General features: G+C 40.5%; 3 protein-coding genes across 9 annotated transcripts in view; 2 read left to right on the top strand and 1 right to left on the bottom strand.

The window, feature by feature from the left end:
• Nucleotides 1–24,160, bottom strand: part of LOC147050076 (endoplasmic reticulum junction formation protein lunapark-B-like) — a 102,128-nt gene that overhangs the window by 18,057 nt on the left and 59,911 nt on the right. For 6 of the 7 annotated variants that reach the window (XM_085922869.1, XM_085922870.1, XM_085922868.1 and 3 more), the window contains one exon: nt 24,018–24,107. The gene's annotated coding sequence lies outside the window, so the exon portion shown is untranslated. Of the gene's footprint in view, nt 1–24,013; nt 24,108–24,160 lie in introns of all 7 variants that reach the window. The other variant, XM_085922871.1, reaches the window with a different exon arrangement.
• Nucleotides 516–4,076, top strand: LOC147050082 (homeobox protein Hox-D9b-like). The gene is made up of 2 exons (XM_085922375.1): nt 516–1,218; nt 3,641–4,076. The coding sequence occupies exons 1-2, from the start codon at nt 516–518 to the stop codon at nt 3,883–3,885; spliced, it is 948 nt and encodes a 315-aa protein (XP_085778501.1). The 3' UTR covers nt 3,886–4,076.
• LOC147050081 (homeobox protein Hox-D4b-like) lies at nt 20,674–23,266 on the top strand. The gene is made up of 2 exons (XM_085922883.1): nt 20,674–21,145; nt 22,242–23,266. Exons 1-2 carry the CDS (start codon nt 20,674–20,676, stop codon nt 22,514–22,516), a joined length of 747 nt encoding a protein of 248 aa, XP_085779009.1. The 3' UTR covers nt 22,517–23,266.

Genomic DNA, 24,160 nt, shown 5'->3' with positions numbered 1-24,160 from the left:
TGTACTGCACATTTACAAAGTGCGTAAAGCAATTAAGTTTCATTTGCAGTGGTCAACAGCGGTGTTCGTTCATTCATATTTCTATTCATAAAAAGACAGAGTGGAAGCAGACGTAACGCGCACTCACGCACACGCGCGCGCACTCACGCACGCACGCACGCACACACACACAGATCCTCGTTACCGTGCTTGTAAACGGCTCTGCTATTTCATTCAGCCTGTAAAAGTAGTTTTTGTGTGTCTGCGTGTGTGCAATACGCACGTCCATCTGGCATAGCGCGCGGGCCTCCTATCACATTTGCGAGCACAAAAGAATGATTTGATTTATTTGCTCTGCTGGGTAAATACAGTGCGACCATGTGATCGGCGCCATAACCAATAGGCGGCTGAGGAGAAGGTAAGGGCAGGAAAAAAATTACTACCATTTTAGGGGAGGATGGAAGCCACTATACTGACCCATCTAAGGTTTTACAGTCGCCTTTAAGTGTCTTTTTTATTGAAATAATAAAATAAACATGTCGCTAACAAATTATTATTCCATGATGGGGCTGCAGACTGAGGAGCCGTACGGTGCACATTTCCTCCCGGCAGGCTTGCAGGCGTCGACGGCCGGCTGCGCAAAGCCATCCCGCGGCGCGGAGGAGGAGGAGGGGACGCCCGGCTCGCACATTCCGGATTTTGCCCACTTTCCCAACAAGCAAAGTGGCTTGAATGGCTTCTCCCCGTGGACGAACCCCCCTTCGGCGTCGTCACCGTCCTCCCCGCCGCTGCAGGCCGCCCCGGGCGCGTCCATCACGGGACTTTTCCACCCGCACCACCTCCTCGGTCACCACCACCAGCAGCCTCCGCATCTCCAGCCCCAACAGTCCCCTTACTACACCGACCACCTCGCCCCGGCCTCGGAGGGCCGCTTCGTCCGCTGCTGGGAGGGCCCCGGTCCCACCGCGGAGGGCACCTTCGCCGCCTGCCTGCCCCAGACGCAGGGCTGCCCCTCGAACCCGACCTCGAGGTACGAGGCGGTGAAACCCGACAGCTCGCCGACTCGCTCGCGCGGAAGCCCCGGGGACTCGAGTTTTGCCAGCCCGGGAGAGGTGGTGCTCGAGCGCCTGGGGACGGCCGAGGAGCTCCGCCGGAAGCCGGAGCCCAAGAAAGAAGACGAGGACGATGACGCCGACGAGGATGACAGGAGGAAAGGCCGACCTGTGCAGCCTGAGCCAGGTAAACATGCACGTCCAGAACCATACGCTGAAAGGTGCGTGCGTGTGCACGTGTGTCTATATGCAAGTGTGTGTGTGCAGGAATGTGGCCATATGTAAGGAAGTGTGTGAGAGACTTTTATTGGCCTATAAATGTCCTCCAAGCCTCAACGACAATGTATAAAACTTTATTGTCCATTAAAATAATTAGAGCGACTTTTGCTGTTATTTAGCACGTTTCGCACCATGTGCGCCGCACCGGTGTGTTTACAACGCCGCTGCATTAACACGTATGCACTTGACGGACACCTGCGCAACCCCGACAGCATGCAGAATCGTGCACCCATGGACAAATTGGAATGCTTGAGTTTTTTTTTTTTATTGGGTCAAACTATTAGGAGAGCTATTCCATAAATTGCGGTTGCGTGATTTAACCACTGAGTGATAGGATATTAGAATCAGTCCCTGCACTGCAATGATGAAATAAACATCACAACTGAGCATGACTACCTTGAAAAGGCATAATTTGTGTGTACCCAATGAAGTATCCCGATATTACGTTTGAATATTTGGACTATAAAATGATATAATAGGTGCAGGAATATGTCATAGGAGGTGTGGTGAGAGCATCAAAGGACTGTTGCTTATTGGCTGACTGAATAAATAAATAAATATATAACTTCCCCCACAAATACATGGTACATTAAAAAAAAGCCAATTATAATTGATAAAAAGTGTACTCAAATATATGTCATGCGTCACATGAATAAAATCAGTTCATAAAACACAAGGGGTCCTGTGATAGTCTACAATTGTACTGTAAATAAATGTATTTTTGTGCACGTGTGGGTGCAAAATGGGTGAAAATTTAATTTGGTCAATGAGTTCTTGTGAGACTTTACTAGTGCTAATAAATACATGAATAAAACCAAATCTGAATGAAAGCAATGATGCTAGAATTGTGTATTCAATACTGCTTGAAGTCTGAGGGGTGAGAATTTTGTATAGCACGACACTAAAAACAGAGTGTGTTGGATTTAAATTAAAAAAAATATATATGGACATTGGTTGCAAACATCAAAGTCAGATTTCATCAACTATGATTTCATTTTATGCAATATTTATGTTGGCATATTGTGATTTTAATGTGTGCAACCAATCAATATCCATATATTTTTATGGAACTCCAAATTCTTATTTTTTTCCCAATGTGTAAAAAAAATGAAGTTGCAATGAAAAATTAATTAGAGCAACTAACATCTAGTGTGTGTGTGTGTGTGTGTGTGTGTGTGTGTGTGTGTGTCATGTCTGTCAGTGAGAATTTCCCATGTCATCCCTTAAGAAAACAAATAATGAAAAGTGATTGAGAATTTTCCAGATCATCCCAATACTGTATAAATAGATGGATAGAAATGACAACAAAACCAAACTGAATGACCGCAATTTTGCTGTTTAGCTCTTACATACTCGATCACGACACAATGCTTTTCAAAAAGATTGAAAAGGTCCGACAGGTCAGGGTGAATTTTCCAGGTCATCTTATTGCTAAATAATAAAAATAAAGAAGCTTTAAAAATAGCTACGAGCTGCTTAGTGGCAGAGAGTGAAACACGAGCCTCACTATACTTGTTGCTCGGTGCGCCTGCAGGTTCAGCATCAGCCGTATTTTTTAACCCCAGCGTCTCCGAGGAGAGAGCCCAATAAAACAGGCAGCTCGGGATATCTCGATTATTATTATTTTTTAAAACAACTAAGGCCCCAGTGCTGTCAAAATTGGATTTACAACTGCACTCCTTACAAAACATGATAAGATGTTTTGGATTGGGGAAGCAGAGAGGGTAGATGAGAATAGCAAAAGAAATAGAGAAAAATATAATCATGGCCTGATCTGCAAGGAGCCCAAGAGCCACGCAGTCATAAAATGTCTTCCCAGGATTGTTTCGAGGAGAACCTCATTTTAGGAGCATCAATAAATAGGATAGAAATGCGATAAAGGAGACGAGGGTGGAACTTATGTTTGTATGCATCTCAATATTCTTTGGGCGCTTTTCATCAAACCTCCCGGTGCAAGTTGGAATGATTTGCAATCATAATATTACACTGCAACTACATTGAATGTATATTTTTTTAAAATGGCCACCAGGGGGCAGACTAATATTTACATTCAGTACATATGTATGGGAAGAGTGCTCAGGAAGCTACAAGTAGTATTAGTTGATTTTTTTTATACAATAAAGAATATCTGCATGTAACTATTGTTTTCTGTCTACATGGGTTGCTGCACTTCTATTTGTATTTCCATTGCTTAAAGGTAACAAAACAAGCATGTTATTGATGCTTGTACGTTGGGTCATTCCAAATTCAAGGTACCACTCTATTTCCAACCAATGTGCTCCGAAAAGGAAATTTTACATTGTTTTCTTTTTTTCGCCACCCCACCACAGAGAACCCTTCTGCAAGCTGGATCCACGCCAAGTCCACCCGCAAGAAGCGCTGCCCCTACACCAAGCACCAAACCCTAGAGCTGGAGAAGGAGTTCCTCTACAACATGTACCTGACTCGGGACCGGCGCCTGGAGGTGGCCAGACTCTTGAACCTGACCGAGCGGCAGGTGAAAATCTGGTTCCAGAACCGACGCATGAAGATGAAGAAGCTGATGATCCGGGAAAGGAGGAGCATCAACGAATAGGATAGAATGGGGCGTAAAGGAGGGGGAGGGGCGAGTGTAACATAAGCTTGTGGACATCGAAAACAAAATGGACATTTTTGGGTGCTTCTCCTCAAACCTCGCTGAATGGACGTCACGGGACTTTTAAGTAACAATAACATTATAAACTGAAAGACAAAGACGTCCACACTGTGACACAGTTAAGTCCACATGAATGCAAAATATATTTTTTGCTTCTGTCCCCACTTGTCAGCATGTTCTTGTGAGAATTTAGTAGGATTTTCTACCCCCAAAAACGTACTAAATTAGCAGCAAAGTGACATTTTGGGGAGGGGAAACTTGAAAATGTGTGTTAACGGATGTTGTGAAAATGTACCCTAATCACTTTGAAATTGTGGTCAAATATCTCTGTTGGATGATTTTATGGTGTGGCTGCTCTTGACAAACTTTTTGTACCGTTGCCAATTAGATTCTTGCAATAATGTGCCCGAAGTTCTTGGAAAATATGGCCAGTGAAATTTCACGGTAAAAGTCAAGAAATACAAAATGCTACCAAATTATGTCAGAATGTTATTTAACGTTCTCTTTTTGTTTTTGCAGCAGCAGCAGCACTTGAAAAATGCAAATTGTATTTTTTGCTACTCCTGCTGGCATATTGCAAGAATTTAGTAGGAGTTGGTACAAAAATAATAGCTGCAATTCAAAAAAAATTTTGATAGCAGTAATTTGAAAAATGAACAACTATACGCCCTAACCACTTTTAAAATACGATGAAAGAATGTGGTATGCTCCGAAACTGTGAAAAAACTTCACATTTTTGAGTCAGATTTTGTGCAATTTGTAGTCATGTCTTTTGGAAAGTGATAGAAATTTGATGCTTTAAGTACTAAAATTGTGGCAAAATACTATCAAATATCTGACAATTTGATGGCAAGCTTTTGCCTCGATTCCCCTGTCAGCATGTTCTTGTGAAAATTTAGTAGGATTTTGTACAAAAAGGAATTTTGTTGAACAGCTATATGTTGCTGGAAGTAGTAGTCCATTTATGAACATAATATCTGTGGTTATCTTTGCATATTATTTATTACTAAACTATCGCCACTACAGACTGAATTATGTTTGTAAAATAATATATTGATTCGTAATCTGTAGAAATCCTATGTTAGAAATGTTATGCCTACCAAATGATGTCAGATATCATTGGAACCGCACTGAAAACTGTTTTTTGATTGAATTTAGTCAATTTCATTTCGTCAAGTGGTTGCACGAAATTAAATCATCTTGAACCGGATACATCGAAATCTAATCCAATGTATTTGGATCCAGATAGTATCATTTGTATTACGTCCTACTAAATTTTCATTGCGACATGCAACCCCCCCCCTCCCGTTTTTTATGTATGTGAAGTATTGTAATTAGTAGAAACTTAATGTCAACTAATAGAGCACCATGTTGAAGATCGCTTTTTGCACAGATTATTTATCTAGGGCTGAAGTTTTCTGACAACTTCCTACAAAAAAAAAATGTCATTACGTGTCACCCCCTCCCCCAAATTTTTTGTAGTATTGTGTTTAGGTGAAAATTTTTAGCAACGTATTATGTAAAATATAAGGAAGTTCAATTTTGCATACACAGGCATAGTCACGCTCTCGTAACACATCCCGGACTTTTTTTGTGCAATTTTCGACTAAATTGCCCTTTGACGCACCCCACGAGTGATCTCATGACTTGGCATGACCCGAAATGTACAGTAAAGATGATTTATGTCAACATATAAAACCTCACTGAAAGAGCAACCAAAACACACTCACACCTCACAAAAACAGAGATACATAATTGCCTAAAATTCAAATGATGGTAACAAATTGTTATCGAAAAGTGGATTCTGTAAATATTGAGTATTTTATGTTAAATTTGGTGACATTTGCATGGCTGCTTATTGTTTGGTTTAGAGACAAGAAGGCACATTCACTAAATCTCTATATTCAGTTTCATTTGTTACTAAGAATGTGCTTTAACAACCATCATTGTTTTCATTCTCTGTGTTAAATGTGAAGAAATAATTGCTACGGGAGACAGTAGCGTCACTTTTAGTATGGCGTGTCGACATCATGGGTTATATCCAATGTGAAATTGTTGTATCCGCCATTTTATAACAGTCAAGTGACATGCGTACATAATGTGACAGTTAGCATGTGACTCAAACGTGCGTAACGAGGCAGCAGTTTTGTCTTTGTCACGCAAGCTAACCGCTGCTGTGTTGTTTTTGTAAACACAAAAGGTACGATTGTATAAACAAGCCCAAAAAAAAAACACACCATTCTTTGACACAAATGTGAAGAAGTAATCAAAATGGAAACCACCTCACTCCGTTTGTTTAGCGTTAGCATGTAGCATAGAGTTGGCGTTTCCTAGTATACTGCACATTAGCGAGTAGACTAAAAATCTATACGAAACATAATTGCCAGCCGATCGCAAGGCACAATTCAAAAAAGAATTTACACCAATGGGAAATTTAGAGTCTTCACTGATGCAGAGGCAGGAACTGTGAGACAGATGGGCTAACCACCGGCCTGCCATGCTAGCGTAAGCTAAACGATATCAAGTGTTATTCCTTTGTTGGTGTGTTGACATTGTTACTCTTACTCATTATGAAATTCACAAAAAAAAAACATAATTTTCATACCACTGACCACAGTCTTTGCTTTGGGCCAAACCACAAGCGAACCAAACGGTTATTGACAAGTAAACTGTTTGTTTTGAATCGACTGTTTCTAATAAGCGAAGGGTTCCCGCCCTTTGACAGCGAAGACGTTGTTGTGACTATTCAATCAAATGGTTTTTTTTTTGTTTTTTTTATTATAAACTGCATGTAGGATTCAACAGGCATCATTGTATATTTTTTGTTACTCACACATGCAGGCGTGCACAAACATTGGTGGTTGCTAGGTGTCAGCTCACACAACACAAATGTGAATGTTGCTGCTTCTTTTTTTTTTTTTTTATACTTTTCGACACACTCAACAACTCAATACAGCCCACAGTGTGTGAGCGTTCCGTGGAATGTCCGCCACACAACTGGAGCCCAGATGTCATGTCTGCCCCTCCCCACACACTCTTTTTAACAATTATTAAATAAAATGCCCTCTACAACCTCAATGGTGCATATCATCTGCATTATGAGTCTTTTTTTTATTTTTAATGATTCAAGAAATTCGATATTAGCCTACAATTTCATGGGGGTCTTTTCACATTTATCTTTTCTGTCTATAAGAAAGCTCTGTAAGCTACTTTGATTTATTTTATATGATGGGGGGGTGCAAGAGATCACTGCAAAATGATCCCTTCCTTTGATTTTCTTCACAATAGACTGTAACTTGTAAATCATGCTATGTACATTTATTTGTAGAAATGACAAAAAATGTCAAATTCCACCTCAAGCGTGTTTTGTTTTTGTCTCTTTCTTTTTTTTCTGTGCTGTACCGTATATTTGTGTAATGTAGCCTATATATGGTTGGTGTATATATATGCACTTTGGTCCCCTTGCTTGTTTTGGCAAAATATGTGCAGCCTCCTAGCTCCTCACTGCGCGCCTCCCGTTTATGGCCGCCATATAAAGCGCATCCTCCTGCAGGGTCATAAAGCAACAGCATGCATTTGGAGAATAAACGTGACTTTCCCCCCCACCACTCTACCATCCGACACACACACACACAGACACGCGCGCGCACGCACGCACGCAGATATATAGAAAAGACGTGGCTTTTCTTTCAAAAGAGGGACAGCGAGAGAACAAGAAAAGGCTGTAAAGTAATTAAGGCCAGACAGTCTCGGTGACTATATGGTTTTATTGGACATCCTTTTCCTGCCTCGACTGCACCTCGAAATGTTAAAGTCATTGTCTGACGTGGTGGGGGGAGCTGACTGCCTCGAACCTCGGTGCAAAAGCGCTAGACCACAAAATGAGCCAGGAAGACAAGCACAGCAACCGAAAAGAATGAGAATGAAATGAAATGAAAGTATTTCGTGTTTGCATTGTTTTAGTTTATTTGCTACATTTTTTAGTTGCACGTATGGGCGATCTTACTTTTTTTTGTATTGGACCTTTTCATTATACATCGATTTGATTTGATTTTTTTTCCTTGTTTGGCATGCACAAACTTGGCCAATATAGCTGATTCTGAATTTAGTAATTTCAGCATTTAAAGTCGCAACTGTCAATTTTCACTTTGTTTTCTACCATTTTTTATTATAGAGTATTTTTGTTTTGTTTTTAAAGGTTTCATTTCCGCTTTACTCTTATTGGACGTTTATTTAATCAAATATAGTCATGTATTTACCTCTTTAATTGAAATAATGATTTCATTATTTTAACTAGTGGGTTTTTTTGTATTTACACATATAGAATTATTATATTATTAAGTAAATACATGATCATTTATTTTCTTTTTTTGTCTAGAATCTGTCGTGACTGTCATGTTGGGCTCTAATACTGAAAATCGGTGCAGGTAAAACCTAAAATAAAAATTAACAAGTGCAAAAGCACTCCCTTCAACCTTGTAGTTATGACAGAAGTGTGAATTACATTTTTTTAGATGGTCTCGTAAAAGTGTATAAGAAAACACACGAACAGACAGAGAATACGAGTGTGCATTAATAGCAACGCGGCGCGGGGGCTGTTAAAGTGCCGTAGAAATTAAATAGAAAGTATGTAACGTTGAAGTTATTGCTCGTATAATGAAAAGTTGCCCCTGGTTCTACTTTGTGCTATCATTCACGCAGTAAACGAGGACGACTACGCTCTAATAGATGACGGTTATTTCCAAACTAAATGAGGGGAGAAAAGATTTCTTTTTTTTTAATTTAATTCCGAAGCAAATCCCTTTTAGGTTCCAACATCAAGACAAAGAAAAGTAAGACGTAAAATTGGGTTAAACACTCAGCTTTTGACAGTTTGCGGCTTCACGTGTGTTTTGTAGTTGGACAGGTTTTTCGCTAGGTGGTGCTGTTGTCTTGCAAAAGTGATGGAAGCTTGTTTGAGGTACTCATTTTGGAAGTGGCAAATAACGGAAGCGATGTCAATTTATTAGCTGTTTATCCCCCTGAAATTATTCCAGACTTCATTGACATTGATTTGAGAAGAAATTCAACCCTTATTCGGCACTTAAAGGGCTTGATATCATAGAAGGTGCCATGAATGTGTAAAAAATAATAGTCCATATTCTCATATTGGAATGTTAATTTCATAACTGCAGTGCAAGTGGAACCTCAATGTAACGTGGCAGAAAAAAGTCACAAGACTTTAGCTCCAACCACTTCATTCTTCATTATTTTCATAAAACTCTCTTTTTCCACCCAGCAACAGCAATGTCTACTATGCAAACTATACAGCTATTGCACCATCTTGTTTTTGTTAAAGGGGGAAACCTCATTTAGTCAGGGCGTAGCCTTCTCTAATAGACAAAAAGTGCTTTGCTGCCCTCTTGTGGCAATTACAAATCTGCGTGGGCGGCTACAGCTCCACTTTCTATTTTCTCAGTAAAACACTGATAAGCATTATGCATCGATTTATTAAAGTCAGACAAAAGAGTATTACATTTTGAAAATATCGGAAGTTATACACTACAATCTGGTAGAGCCACAATTTTTATAAGGCCAGCTCGGGTCAAAAGTGACCCTTGTTTGCAACAGTATCCGTGTTAAAATACTGTGTTTAAAAGTCTCTTTACGACCTGAACTGCCCTATGTTGTGTTTATTGGCAATGGATGTGTTTGGTGTTGGGGGGGGAAGGGGGCTTCTATGTGAAGTGTTTTTAGCTTGTTGATACCATCCCCGTCTTTAGCTTACAAGACGCGAGTCGGATTTCTGACAGCTAGCGGGCCCACAAAAAAAACCATAATAATATTAACACGCGACAATCCAGATTCAAGAGTCAAAATCCAATCATGCAAGAAGGTAATTTGTTTCCTTTTATTTTGGTTAAATAATTGTGCACAATGGATAATTTTGCATAAATTAAGCTATAGGTTGAAATAGGTTTATGGAAAACATAAACAGTGAGATGAACCTTCTAAATGTCGATGTATCTTGTTAAAATTTAAATGTTTTAATGTAAATAACACTAAGGATTTTTTTTTCGTTCTGAATGAATTTAAATATTGCCAAAAATATATTTTCATTACATTAAAACACGACGGAAATATTCAACTAAGAATGACTATTTATTGATCAATAAAACAATTATATCTGAATAACGTGGGGCTTTTCCTTGAGGGTTGCGCATGCAGTTGAAAGGGAGAAAAGCAATAAACGCAATAAACACACGCACACACTAACACACACGCAATAATATGATGTCATAAAAAAGAGTAACCATAGAAACGTGTTACAAAAACGTAGCTTCAACGAAGATGCAGTGGTGGAAAAAAAAAACAGGTCTCAACGAAATGACGCAAAATAGCACGTTGCTGTCAGTTCTACCGAAATATTTTTTTGTTAAATGTCGCAGACAGATATACGAATATCGATTTTTGGAGGGAAGGGTGGGGGTCAATAACACAAATAATGATTTAAAAAAATATAACGCCACAACATGCGTTTAAAGTATTCTAGAATTATTAGAATTAATATTATCTAGAATATGTTGTAATATTATCTAGAATATTTCTTTTAAATGCCGACCACTGCATTGCGTATTTTTCTCCTTAATTGCAGTGGCCCTCTGCAGACTCACTGCACACTACCGCTGAATACTAATTGATACAAGGAAAAACTAGATGTGTGGAAAACGGAAAATAAACACAAAATAAACCCTCAAATACAAGTGAGGGGGGGGGGGGACAACTGCAGTGTGAAATTGAAATGATCTTGGCACTTGTTATTAATGTAACTATGACGCAATACGGATTATTTCACGTTCGTAATTGTGGCTAAGAGGAGAAAAGGCTGTTTTCATTTTAAGTGGGTGACAAATGCATCCTCGGTATGCAATGATTGTATCATTCTTGTAGCGTATTTTATTTCGATTTTTTATTTTACCTGACTATTTAAGTTCAGCTTTGTTATCTGCTTTGTTCTTGGAGGAAAAAATTTTCCGGATCAACCGTTGAATAGTTTTTTTTCCTTATTTCACGAACACAATAGGCCAAATTTTTTCATATTTTTTTTTTGTGCGATTGGCTCAAACGCTCTAGTAAAACGAAGTAAAATCATGCTGACCAAAGATTTAAAGGAAAAGAAAAAAAATCGTACTGGCTTTGTGACATCGTGCTGCTCGTTAAAAAGCACTCAGAAAAGATATGAAAAGTTACAAATTTCTAGAAACAAAAGCACATTCGTATTGCTGCCCCACCTCCCAAACCGGCTGTCTTATTTGCGCATTGAAATTGCAGAAAAACAAATAACAAAAACAAATATTCGTATCCAAAACTACAAACGTCCATGCAGTAAAAAAATATATACATCAACGTATTTTAAATGTTTTGAAACGAGGTCCAATAACCAACGAATGCAAAACGAACTAAAAAAAAAAAAAAAAAAAAAAACTTGTAACACTCACAACAAAACTTCAGTGTTATTGACGCATCGAAATTAAAGAAACTTGTGCTGGTCGACTCTAAAATCCCCATTAAATGTATAATAATGCACATTATGACATTATGAACCCCCACCCCACCCCAGCCCAGCCGCAACATCGAGTTTTCAAGATGGATTCTTCTCGCTTCCTGCAGCTGCCACAAATCACAGCCCCCCAAAATTCCCCTCACGCCTGAGTCTTGTGCTGCCGCTGTATTTTACGAGCGCACGACGGCCGCCATTGGCCGCCCGCATCCACGTGACCAATCACGTCTCACTCTTGCTTCCTTTCCTTCCCGCCGCGTGTATAGACGCGCAGCCGCCTCGACGCACGCACGCACGGTAAAAAACTCGTCTCTTGTCACACCCACACACCTCCGCACTTTCTTTACGCTCTTTTCCAAGTGTATTTCTGCACTTCTCATTCCAATGTTAGCCTATAGTTTGATGCACAATGACGTCATAGCCTATATGGTGCAACTTGCTGCAAACTGAAATCGTCTATTCTTTTTTTTTTAAAGATGCTGGCGTGTATGTGGATGACCACATCAGCAGGTAGGCTACTCTTTCAATATTTGCATGATGAATACGAACTGAAACTGTTATTCTTGCTTTCTTACACCATTTTTTGAGGACTCTGATAAATGTTAAACTGTGACGAAATCATTTCAGAACGTCTCCAAAGTAATTTGGATGCGCATTTACTCCTTTAAATGTACTTTGTGTGCCTATTTGACGACCATAAATGCACAATTAAGTAGGAATTACAAAAGTCGGGTGACGTCAGGGTGGGTAGGGGGCAAGGGAAGTCGCAGCAAAGATTCCGTGCAGATTTAGTCTTGACATTTTCTGACAGATGCCCGATAGCAGCAAAGTGGAAGAGATGACATCACCTCGTGGTGACGTCATTGCCGCATGATGCAAAGCACGAGGGATTATCACAGAATGATAAAAATGAATTTTACTGAAAGGCTGCGCGTTTATTTCTCACAGTTGAGAGATGACAGATGCTAAACGACAGATACAAATGGGGGAAAAAAAGATTTTCAATCATAAAGTTCACTTCAATGAACTAAATATTAGTCTACATATTTTGGTCTCACTCATAGGTAGATGGAAATAACGAACGACCCCCAATCCTCATTTCCTCTATGTGTGCTTTTTATGAGGGCCCTGTGACTGGGGCTCTCGCACACCCACAGAGACACAAAGATGGCAGTATTTTATGTTTTTCTTTCTCCTTTTACAATTGTACACTTCCTATAGCGGAGGAGGGGGCGGAGTCTGTAGGGGGTCAGGGAGAGAAGGATAGAGGAGAAACAAAGACAGTATTTCACTGGTGATGCTCACTGGAGCTCAGCTGGCACTGACAGTATTTACAACCTACTGCAATGCGGCAGAGGAGCCCATTGCCGTGTGTGAGCGAGTGTGTGAGTGTGTTTGTGTGTGTGTGTGAGAGAGAGAGAGAGAGAGAGAGAGAGAGAGAGAGAGCAACAAAAGGGACAAAGGGTGACAGTGACGCCACACAAACCTGGAAAATTTACACCAGGAGACAGACAGATGGACAGTTGTGTCGTGCTGCTGATTGTGGCTTTGCTCTTTGTATGTGTGTAGGATGATAAAAACGACGACCGAGAAGGTGAAGGAGAAGAGCAGCTGCAAATTTGTCACGTAAGAGCAACTAATGCGTCTCCTGTATCTGCACATGTGCAAAAAGACCACGAAAGAATGACTTTTATATAAGAAGCAACAAGGGTTTTACACCATTTCAAATAAAAAAATAACTCTAAAATAAATACAAACACAAAAATGAAACTGTGCACTACTGCAAAAGAGAGTTCGATACCTTTGCAGACATTATGATCAATTTCGAAAATGGGCTTTACCTTTGCAGCTCTGCAGTGCACATCAATTTAATATTTTTTGAATGTTTTCAGTTGACTAACATTTCTATTCTAAGTGTGGACCAGAAAAAAACATCTAATGAGTTCACAAACTGAGGTATTAATAGAACGTTTAATGCGATACTGTATGTGTCGTTTGCAGTTTTGGCCTACAGCTGCATTATACTGTTTCCAATATTTTAGTGTGATGTGACGCACTGCAGTTGTACACCAATGCAATTTACAGCCACGATAACTTACATACGATACGGTTACATTGATGCCTTAATCTAAACTTTATTATGTTTATGAAGGCAGAATTTGGAATTATATTGATTATAAAAAGCTACAATTGCCTAATTTGCAGGAGCATTGATTGTTTGTTTATAAATGTTAACATTTCCATTCCGAACAGTAAAATATATATATTTTTTCTTGATAGCACGATTGTTCAATGTTGAACAATGAACAAAAGGTCTGTCATAGCACCGCAAAGCGGCAGGTAACGCCCATTTTTTTTCCCTCAGTGCAGTCTGCGGTTGCTACCTTTGTCCACAAGGGGGCGGTAAAAGACAAAGAATAAAACTGCGCTCCGAGCACTGCAGACAGGGCGACATTTTTAATATATTCAATGTCTTGAATTATTTTGAATGATACGCAGCGTTACGTCATGTTTGCAGCATTCATGTTGTTATACACGATAATGCAATCAGACCACAAATAAATGACAGTAATACACAGTCAACCATTTTATGTTGATACTGAAGCTTGTTTAAATAATTTAGAATGTTAGCTGCGCATTCAGAATGATGTTTAATAGCTATAAATTATGCAAACATATTTAATTTTGCGCAAGTTAAAGAAGGAAGTCAAACACAAGGTCAGTTTGCGCGACGTCATTATCCGAGCTTTTTGAACACACCTCCAACAGGGTGCGTTCAAATCCGTTGCAAAATTGAATACATTTTAACGTCACAGACGTTGGAAATCACGTAGGTTGGAATAAAGATCAAATTTGGATTTCAATTGATAGTAGAGAGACAGCATAGACCATTCTTTTGAGCTTTAACATTATATAGATCATAAATTATGTAAGTACGGTTAATAACGATGTGACAAATCATCGCATCAAGTGTTCTATTAAGGATGTATAATAAATTACAAATGACACATTTGTCGTATATTCAAGACGATTGTTCTGTTCTTGGTGGTAGAGTTTTTGTTTTTTTTGCAGCGTTTGGCGGGGGACGCATGTGTGTTTTCACAGCGCCTACTTTATGGCTTTATTGCTCTCCATTTACGGAAATCAAAGCAGGAAACAAATGTTCCAGCATTCCAGGGGCATCCGGAAAAGTGCAAAAAGACTCGTTTAGGTTTGTTTGGATAGGGGGTCAGGTCAGTAGACGTCTGGAGGTGCGCACGCGTACTCAACGTACGGAGCTCAATTGCCAACATATACATATCTAAATAAAAATAGAAACCAATATAGGAAAAAAAGCAAATAAAATCAACAGAATGTTGGATATGTTCAGAAAACACTCGCAATGCATTTTAAGTAGTGATAATTAAAAACGGATATCTTAGTTTTTAAAATAAAAAATACAAAAGGGGTTCCCCGTTACTTTTCCAAAGTGTCCTCTCCCTGGACAATTTATGGACCCGCGTGGGAGACGCGAGAAAAAGCGAGTGGGGGTGTGTGTGTGAGGGGGGGGGGGGGAACACGTGATAGCAATAAAGTGTGTTTTATTGCCGGTGGCGTGACAGGCCCCAAAATATAACTCAGACGGCAGCCGACAGGCCACCACATCGCATCAGCGGCCACACACACACTTCGAAAAAATTGTCCCCGTGGTTCGACGTGGACGAAGGGACGGCGGGATTTTGCTTCCACGCGAGACCAGGTTTTCATATTTGGCAGCGATGATGTTATGAGATATGAACGGGGAGGGGGCTATAGGAGAAGGGGGTGCAATCGATGGTCCGGGGACCCTGCGTTGACCCTGGTGGGATGAGCGAGGGGGTCCAGAGATCCACCTGTGCTCCACACATGGGATTCAATTAATTCACTCGGGCGGCAAGGGGGACACGCATGGAGGGATACTCACTGTCACGGAGGACAAGCCCGGCTGCAGGTGACATTTACTCGGCCGGTAAGGAAACTCCACTTATGGTTCACTTTAAAAAAAAAAAAGCTTTTTCTCAGTGATATCGTCTAAATGAAAGATGTAGAATGAAAATGATGCAATAATTGTGTTTATTAAAATATAAACGTGTTTGATTGGATGCAATTCTGCAAATACTCTTATAATACACAACTCTTCCTAGGCGGGGAAAATAAGAGAAAAATCGATATATTTTTTTAGCGTTTTTCATTTCATTTTCTGAAACTAAATGCAGCATTAAAAGTAGGGATCAGTAGAGGGTATTTTAGAAAAAAATATTCGATTCAAACGTACATTTTTAGATTGGAAAATATGACAAATTTATTTTGCACTGCTCTCCTATTTCTCCCGAGAGATAAATTACCTTCTATTCTATAGCCATTCAATTATGCACATTTAAATTGAAAATTTGTTCATAAAAACGCCTGGAAACAGTTAAATGTATTATTTATTCGGATATTACTTCATGATATGATCATTAGTCTATTCATTTAAACCTTTAAGAATAAGTGTAAAAATAAAAATAACTGCAGCACTATTTTATGCATTTTACTACAGTATAACATTGATATATACTGGGCCAGGTATTTTTGGGTAAAATAAAATGTAGTTCGAGATGAACATTTTCAAAAATAATGCGATTACAGAAAAACGTAGCACTAATTGATGTTTTTAAATGAACAAACATACCTATTTAAAAACGACAATTACAAACAAACAAATGAATAAACGTAAACTACATATTGTATGGAATTAATCCGAAAGACCCCGTAGGGATCGTGCGGGTGGATGTTTTTGTGGAAGTGTGACACGACGAGAGTCATCAGCATTCTTGGTTGTTGTTTTTTTTTCTACGTACTTTTGTTGGCTGAGAGTAAATTAGGCAAGCTCAAGAATTCTAGACCGACGTATGAGCTCCCTGTGCGCAGTCACGATGGGAATTAGACGTCATAAAACTTGGACAATAAAGCCAAAGTTTTGGGCTTTTTTATTGCAGGTTTATGTGTTAACATGCATGCTGCTGGTGCAATTGCACCATTTTCACAAAATCTAAACTTTACATTCAAACTGCGCGTACGAATTGCGTTGTTTTGCAGCAAATGGGCTTGAAATGCGAATTTGGCTGCTAATGGTCACCCCGCGAGACGGTGCCGCTGCGCTGCAGGAGGGGTCGTGCAAGTTAATGTCTAAACCGGCTTAGAGGACCGCTCTCAGCCCGGCTTTGACCCGGCTGCAGGCCCGGGGGCGAAGGGGTTAGCCGGCGGTCAGCCTGTCTAAGATGAAAAAGTGAAACGACCCCCGAGAGAAAGAAAAGCCACCATCTGAATGGCTTTTTTTTTTTTTTTCTCTCGAAGAGTAGACTACACATGTGCACTCAGAACGGTGTAATGGCGCATTGGCAATAACAATAATGCCGTAGGAATTGTGTCAGAATACAAATACAGTTTATGCATTTGCAAAAAAAAAAAAAAAAAGATTGCGTATGGTGTTACGTGACGCAAAAAGTGCGCTTTCAATTGTTGCACAAAGCAATACAATGCACAATCCCGTAACAATGGCCGATAGCGACTTCTGAACTCTGCGTGGTCCCCCCCCCCCCCCCCCCAAATCCGTGCAGAGCCCCCACCGTCCTGTCCAGCTCGCATAGGACTAATGGTTGGTCCGGTGAAGCCTCGGTCAACGCTTTTAAGTGACCCTGCAGCGACCCGCTCGGCAGCTAGGCTACATTCTGACCGCACAAGAATGCTCGCTTTTTGAGCTCCCGTTGTTGTTGTTGGTGTTGTTGTCTCCTATTAAAAAGGGAGGGGAGGGGGGGGGGGGGGGTGCTGCAAAGTTCACAGCTATTGAGTCAAAAGGTGTGTGGAGTTGATGACTACTAAGAAAAACTCATTTAGGGCTGAAGAATTGTTTAAAAAAAATAAATGAAAATGAAGGCTAGGATTAATAGTGCTGTGCTGAATGCATTTGTGCTGGCGTCATTATTCAAACACATCCATTAGGACTCTTTCGTCAATTTGCCTTTGTTTCGGCTGGCATTTCACTTTAAAAATGGACTTTTTGCACACAAATAAGCATATTTTAAAATAGCTAATATCCAGTGGTTAAACGAGCCAGCAAATTAATCGGCCCGACCCTAAAAAAGTTGATATTACTATATGGAAGTGAATTACAAAATATACATGAATAAATAGATTTTTTTTTTTAAAACCTGACCACCTGGCAAAATCGTAAAGTAGGAGTCAAAGAGGTTTCAGTATCGGAACAATGTTACTGATTAGAATAACAGAACGTTTTTGAGCAAGCCAAAATGGGTCAATTTTCTTCTAATTGCAATGTAGGGATGATTGATAGCACATTTTTCAGACCAAGACATTTGCTCAACTATCGAGTTACCCATACCGATATCAAGTACTGACACCACTACTTTTGATAAATAACCCCCCCCCCCCCCAAAGACAATAAAATATTTGAAGAAAAAAATAGTTATTGATCGAATAAAACGGTTGGCACAGGAGAGCAACCCATACGAGTATCGGTTTCCAGCACAAGTACCGATACCAAGAAATAAGGTATCGGTGTACCGGTATCTGCCCATCCCCAATTCTCTGAAATCGCAATGACTCATTCCCACTAAAAATTACTAAAAAATGTCACAAAAAAAAATTAGCACTGCATCCGTAAGGGAAAAATAAATCCAACTGTTAACGCACTCAAATACCGAGTCAGCCAAAAATTAATTTTGACTAATTACTTTTCTTTTGAGTTTTAGAAAATAGGTAGAATCAGTTTTGTAGGATGAGGAAAAAGTCCAATGACTCACATCTCCGTCAGCATCCTTAACCCCACATGCCTTAGGATTCACTGAGAATATTTCAATGACTTATTGGCACGTTAAAGCAACACACGCGACACATGTAACAAGCGTGTTCCCGAAACAAAGAATGGTGTCGAGACGACTCCTTTACATCCGAGGACACTGGAGTGTGGAACAGCAGGAGCGTACATGCTTCGCCTATAAATACCCTGTAGAACCGAATGTGTGTGGACTCTGCTCGGTCACAGATTGGGTTCTAGGGGAGTCTATGGGCGGCGACTAACCATCTATCATACGCAAGGGAAACCCGAAGAGCTTCACAAGTGCTTCTTTGTGTTTTCAATTTGGGTTGCTCTACTTTCTGCTCAGCAAGAAGAAGAATCAATGACAGGATGGACACTCAAGTCACTTCAGCTAAATATAATTTTTCTACTTTTTCTTTTTTTTACAAGAATCAACCAAAGGAAAATAAAATATTCAGGACCTGCTTACATAAATCTGCAAAATTTGAGGGAAAGCTTTTGCATCTGCCATCTGGTGGTCATTGGTGATATTACAACTTAAAATGACTCAGTGAAAGTCCATGTGGGGCTGGGGTTGCGAATAGCAAAAATGTGCGTATAATTGATGGCTATTAAAATTGGGGAGGGCGTTATTTTTTTAATTGTAAAAACTAAATAAGTAAATAAAAATCACTGATTAAACTTCAATCTATGAAAAATCACAAGTATAGAAACAAAAGCTGCTAAATGATTTCAGGGGTGACAAGCTATGAGTATCGAAGGGTCCACTGTAGTAGAAGAAACATGATCCTTCGAACTTTGATTATTGATACCTACTGTACTGTTGTTTATGTTTCTTGCTCACATTTGGGGAAAATGTTTGTTCAGAGTGGCACCCTCCGGCTGACTAATGACATTCCAGTGCAATGGATGCATGGAAGTATAAGGGTCCTTTTTGTCTGTACTCTATACAGCAAGGACAAAATAAGCCTTTCAGGGTTACTGCAAAAAAAAATTAAAAGAAGTACAATTTCATAGTATGACGGCAAATTTGCCAGAATTATCACTTGAATTAATTTCTTAAATGCTGTAATATAGAGAAACATTTTTTTACTTAATGTTTGATTGTATTGGTATTATGTATATAGACCATTACGTAACATACACCCGCAAATTCTACAAAAATGGAAAATTTGCAAAATTGTAAATGACACTTTCCACTCTGCTTGACAATATTGCCCTTTTTAAAATGGTGGATGTAATTAAAATGGTCTCTAATTAAACGCATCAATTTAGATAAGAAAACTGAGCAACACTTTCACCCTAATAAAACGATCAAGCATGATTAAAGCAAGCTACTAAAGCAAATGTTTGCCTGTTTTGGGCTTATCGCTGACATTCATTAGTATCTGGAAGCCACATCAAACAGATTTGCTATTAGGTTCACTTGCATTAGGTCAGATGAAATAAAGCATCCACTTGAGCCAAACGCATGCCAAAACAATGCGGCGGTTTAGGGGGCGCCATATGGACGAATGAATGATTATTTTTACAATGGACTATCATTTATTTTTCGTCGTGTGAGGGCTCAATTTGGCCACTTTTGGGGGTTCTAAACCAGCAAGATCATTTTTAAACGCCTTCGCTCAATCCCCCCCCACACCACCTCCTCAGCTGCATCATTTTTCCAATGTGGCTTTTATTCAGAGACGGCGATGATGACGGTGAGATGGTGAACGGGACACCTCGGGCTGACCCCTGCCTGCAACAAAGCCAACTACTAGTCACTGTCTGGGGGCCTTTTTGTCCCATTCTTGTGTGCGTGCCCTCTGAGGAGCGGTCACGTTTTGTTTTGCGCCCTTTGATTGCGGCCACAAGGCCAAATATGGCCCCCTCGTCCCCTCAATATGGGCCCGATTAATTTTTCAGCTCAGGGGCCCATCTGTGGGGGTCGATCCCGTACGTCAGCTAAAAAGTCATAAATCTACTGTGCGTGTTCAATAGGAAGGGGTGAGGGGGGGGAGATGGATGATCTTATAAAATAAATAATGACGCAGCAGTTCCAATTTACAAACATCACATTTTTTTTTATTTAGCCCCGCCAGCAAATCTTCATTAGGTCAATTAGGCACGTTTTTGCTTATTTTTGACTTTATTTAGAGGGAGAGCGGCAAAAAAGCGACGCCTCCTATTGGCTGAGCTCCCGGGTCACGTGGCCCATACGGCCGTCCGTCTATTTGACAGCCGCGGGGTGGCTTGATGCCAGAGGGGGGAACAGGGGGACACAGGGCGAAGGGGTAGAGGGAGAGAAAGAGAGAGAGAGGAAAAAGAAAAATTAGTATTCTCCTACCAGCCTCGCTATAAATCAATCATGGAGTCCTACGCGGTGAGCTGCAAATACGCCGAGCCGCACTTCCCGCCTTGCGAGGAAGATTACAGTCATTTCACTGACCAAGGGGGGTATTACAACAGCCCCCCGGACTGTGCCACGTACGTCGGTGGGCGCTACCAGCCTACGGTCGCAGCCCATCCGCCCGAGCCCGGCTACGCACCGCAGTCAACCGCCTATGAACATTCCTTGCAGGCGCAACCGCAGCAGGAGCAGGAGCAGCACCCGCGGGAGGATGCCGAGCGGCTGCCGCAGCAAGGTGCGCCTTTCCCCGGCTTCACCGAGCACGACGACGCCGAGGGGAAGGAGGGTGGCTTTCCGGAGATGTGGATGACGTGCGCGAGTAAGTCTGCTCAGGTGCAGAAGAGAATCGGTGCCGGAGGGGGCCACCAGGCCAAAGACAAGCCGCCCATCGTGGTCTACCCCTGGATGAAGAAGGTGCACATCGCCCACGGTGAGGAACACCATCATCCTATTCTCTCTGTCACCCCCTTTTTTTTTTTTAACACGTCGAATGTCATTTTGTTTTTTCATTTTATTTCTCCCTCATGCCCCGCAGCATCTCATCTACACTCTCACTCACACACACACACACACACACAACACACACAAAACACACACCCCCTTGTTGTATTGTTTTGTCCATTTGGGAGCACCATTTCTTGTGGTGAGTTATTTATGATCACAGTGAGAGTCAGGCAGAATTACAGCCGCTATAAACTTTTATGGCTCTGCCGCAGCTTGTGCGCGCACGTGAGCGTGCGCGACTGTGCGCACACGGCCAGTGAACAAAGAGATGCGGGTTAATAGTCCAGAATGGTTTCTTAACCAGTTTGCTGGTCAACCGAAAAATCGACGCACACAAACGTGCGCACAGAGACGGACGCATGCACACTTCCAAAATACCATCAGGAATAACTAACTGTGAAAAAAAATGACCATATAATAATATGGAAATATCAATTCAATAAATAAATAAAGGAATAAAAAAACGTCTTTAATATACATTATGTCTTAAGTATTTCAGGGAATTGGGGATTTTTTTAGACGGAAAAAAATTGTTGACAGTGAATTGGACCTATTCTTATACTTACACACACACACACACACACACACACACACACACACACACACACACACACACACACACACACACACACACACACACACACACACACACACACACACACACACACACATACACACGCACGCACGCACGCACAACTGATGAGATTTTACCATGACAAAAACCACTTTGTTTAGATCACGAAAATGTCACATATTCAATATCATAATATTGATATGGAAATACTCGACATCCATGTCGCATGTTTTTTCCAATATCGTGCGGCTTTACGGATGCATTCATGCATTTATTGTAGTTATGCATTTGTTAAGCAATTTAGCACAAATCCAATTCAATCACATTAATAAGAGCCACGAAATACTGCTATTTTTAATTGGCCTCTCGGGGTGTACTATCAAATTATAAATATCTGGAAAAAAAAACAAAAACGAATGACGTCACACTGTCCTTTCATGTCCCCTAGTGAACCCGAACCACCCTGGGCCGGAGCCCAAGCGTCTGCGCACGGCCTATACGCGTCAGCAGGTGCTGGAGCTGGAGAAGGAATTCCACTTCAGCCGCTACTTGACGCGCCGCCGCCGCGTGGAAGTGGCGCACACGCTCTGCCTGTCCGAGCGCCAGGTCAAGGTGTGGTTCCAGAACCGGCGCATGCGCTGGAAGAAGGACAACAAGCTGCCGAACACCAAGGGGCGCAGCAAGGCCAAGAAAAGCGCGGACAAGACGGCCATCCCGGTGTGAGATTCAAAGGGGTTAGGGTCAGGGGGCTTTTGGACACCCCCCCCCCCCCACCCACCCAAATGACCAAGTGACGATCCAGGCCTACATTCCTCAAGCATCCATGTATTTAGCCTTATATATAGCCTATAGTCTTGTCATTTTTGTTCTGGATCTCCTGGAAGAATTTTGTTGTGGAGACAACAGGGTTATTTTTGTAATTATTAATATTATTATCGTTATTATTATTTCTACAGGGTAAAAAAAACAAAACAGCATAATACAGGGTTGTAAAAGAGTGAGGCAGCGTATTAGCTATACTTATATGCACATGACCAAAATGGCAAACGCAAAAAATGACACATAAGCAACAAATGAGCACACACTGTTGATTTTATGTGCCAAAAGCAATAGCGTGCAGCACACACACATACACGCACCAACACGTGCACGCACGGACACACACACACACATATACACAGCTGAGCTCCAAAAGGTGTTTGCATATTTGTCTCAGGGTTTCCTTACAGGGTTTTAAAGTCCATCCAGCACCAACAAAGAATAATACTTGTTTTTCTTTATTCCAGTGTAATATGCTAATTGGCCTCCATAAGTACTTATCTTTTTTTTTATGTGTATGTTTCATAGCATATTTTATTCTTGGTAGCAGCACGTGTCGTTTTGTATGTGAGAAAGTACAGCAAAAGCATCCGTGTACGATTTTTATATGTGTGGAAAAAACATTTTGATAAAAAAAAGAACTTGGTTAAGTAAATAAAAAGCTTTACATTACAACAGATTAGTGTCTGCTGCTCTCTTGCACACAAGATTTTATAATAAAGTAAGAATATACAAAAGTCTCAATTGCGTATGCGAAGGAAATATTATTTGGTCCGAAAACGTTGGAAATAAAAGTCAAATTATAGCAATAGGTGGACCATAGGGAAATAAAACAAATAAATGGAGTAAGTAAGGAAATGAGCAACAAAAGGAAAATAAAGATGTAAATATCAAAACGGTTTCAAGTTTTAGACCGCGATTGATCTGAAAACGTTATGAGTATTCACAAAATAAGGTCTTTTTAAAAAAAAAAAACATTGCATATAAGGTTGTATTATATGAATAGAAAAATATTGATTAACCGCAGATCAGCCAAGTTTTAAATCGACGAATTCATTGCATTTCACATGTTTACGTCCGAAAGTTATATATAGCATGTTGGGAGCAAAACCAGTCGCTTCTGGTGATGGTTGGTGGGAAATGAGCTGCTTTAATTGGAGGCTTCCGTTGGAGACAAATGGGCAGGAAAAGTCACGAGAGATTTATCAAAAAAGGATCGCGAACCGCACACTGGCTGAGAACATTTGCGACAAATGGATCCAAAGTGTGACTTTCGGGTAAACAAACTGCAAACTGTTACACGGATCCAATTGGCTTAATAATCGCAGTATTCGACATCACATGCATAAAGTATTTTCAATATTAAGGCGCTAAAAGCGAGCAGAGACAACAAAATAGTACCTACTTGTTCTTTTATCCACCTTGAACCGTTACGTGCATTCCATTCATTCATCTGTATTGGAACAAGGTCGCCCTCATGTGGATCATTTGTGAACTGCATTTTAAAAGAAAAAATGATCAGCGCTTGCTAAGTGCAAGAGTACCAGT

This window comes from Syngnathus leptorhynchus, chromosome 10 (assembly GCF_054491065.1).
Source record: "Syngnathus leptorhynchus isolate UIUO chromosome 10, UIUO_Slep, whole genome shotgun sequence".
In the NCBI taxonomy this organism is placed as follows: Eukaryota; Metazoa; Chordata; class Actinopteri; order Syngnathiformes; family Syngnathidae; genus Syngnathus; species Syngnathus leptorhynchus.
This window is presented reverse-complemented; position numbering and strand designations above follow the sequence as displayed.

Excerpts from the sequence above, each read along its gene's own strand:
- LOC147050081 (XM_085922883.1), top strand. The coding sequence starts at position 20,674 with ATGGAGTCCTACGCGGTGAGCTGCAAATACGCCGAGCCGCACTTCCCG. Across the intron at positions 21,146-22,241 it reads GAAGGTGCACATCGCCCACG|TGAACCCGAACCACCCTGGG; the intron begins GTGAGGAACACC and ends CATGTCCCCTAG.
- LOC147050082 (XM_085922375.1), top strand. The coding sequence starts at position 516 with ATGTCGCTAACAAATTATTATTCCATGATGGGGCTGCAGACTGAGGAG. Across the intron at positions 1,219-3,640 it reads ACCTGTGCAGCCTGAGCCAG|AGAACCCTTCTGCAAGCTGG; the intron begins GTAAACATGCAC and ends ACCCCACCACAG.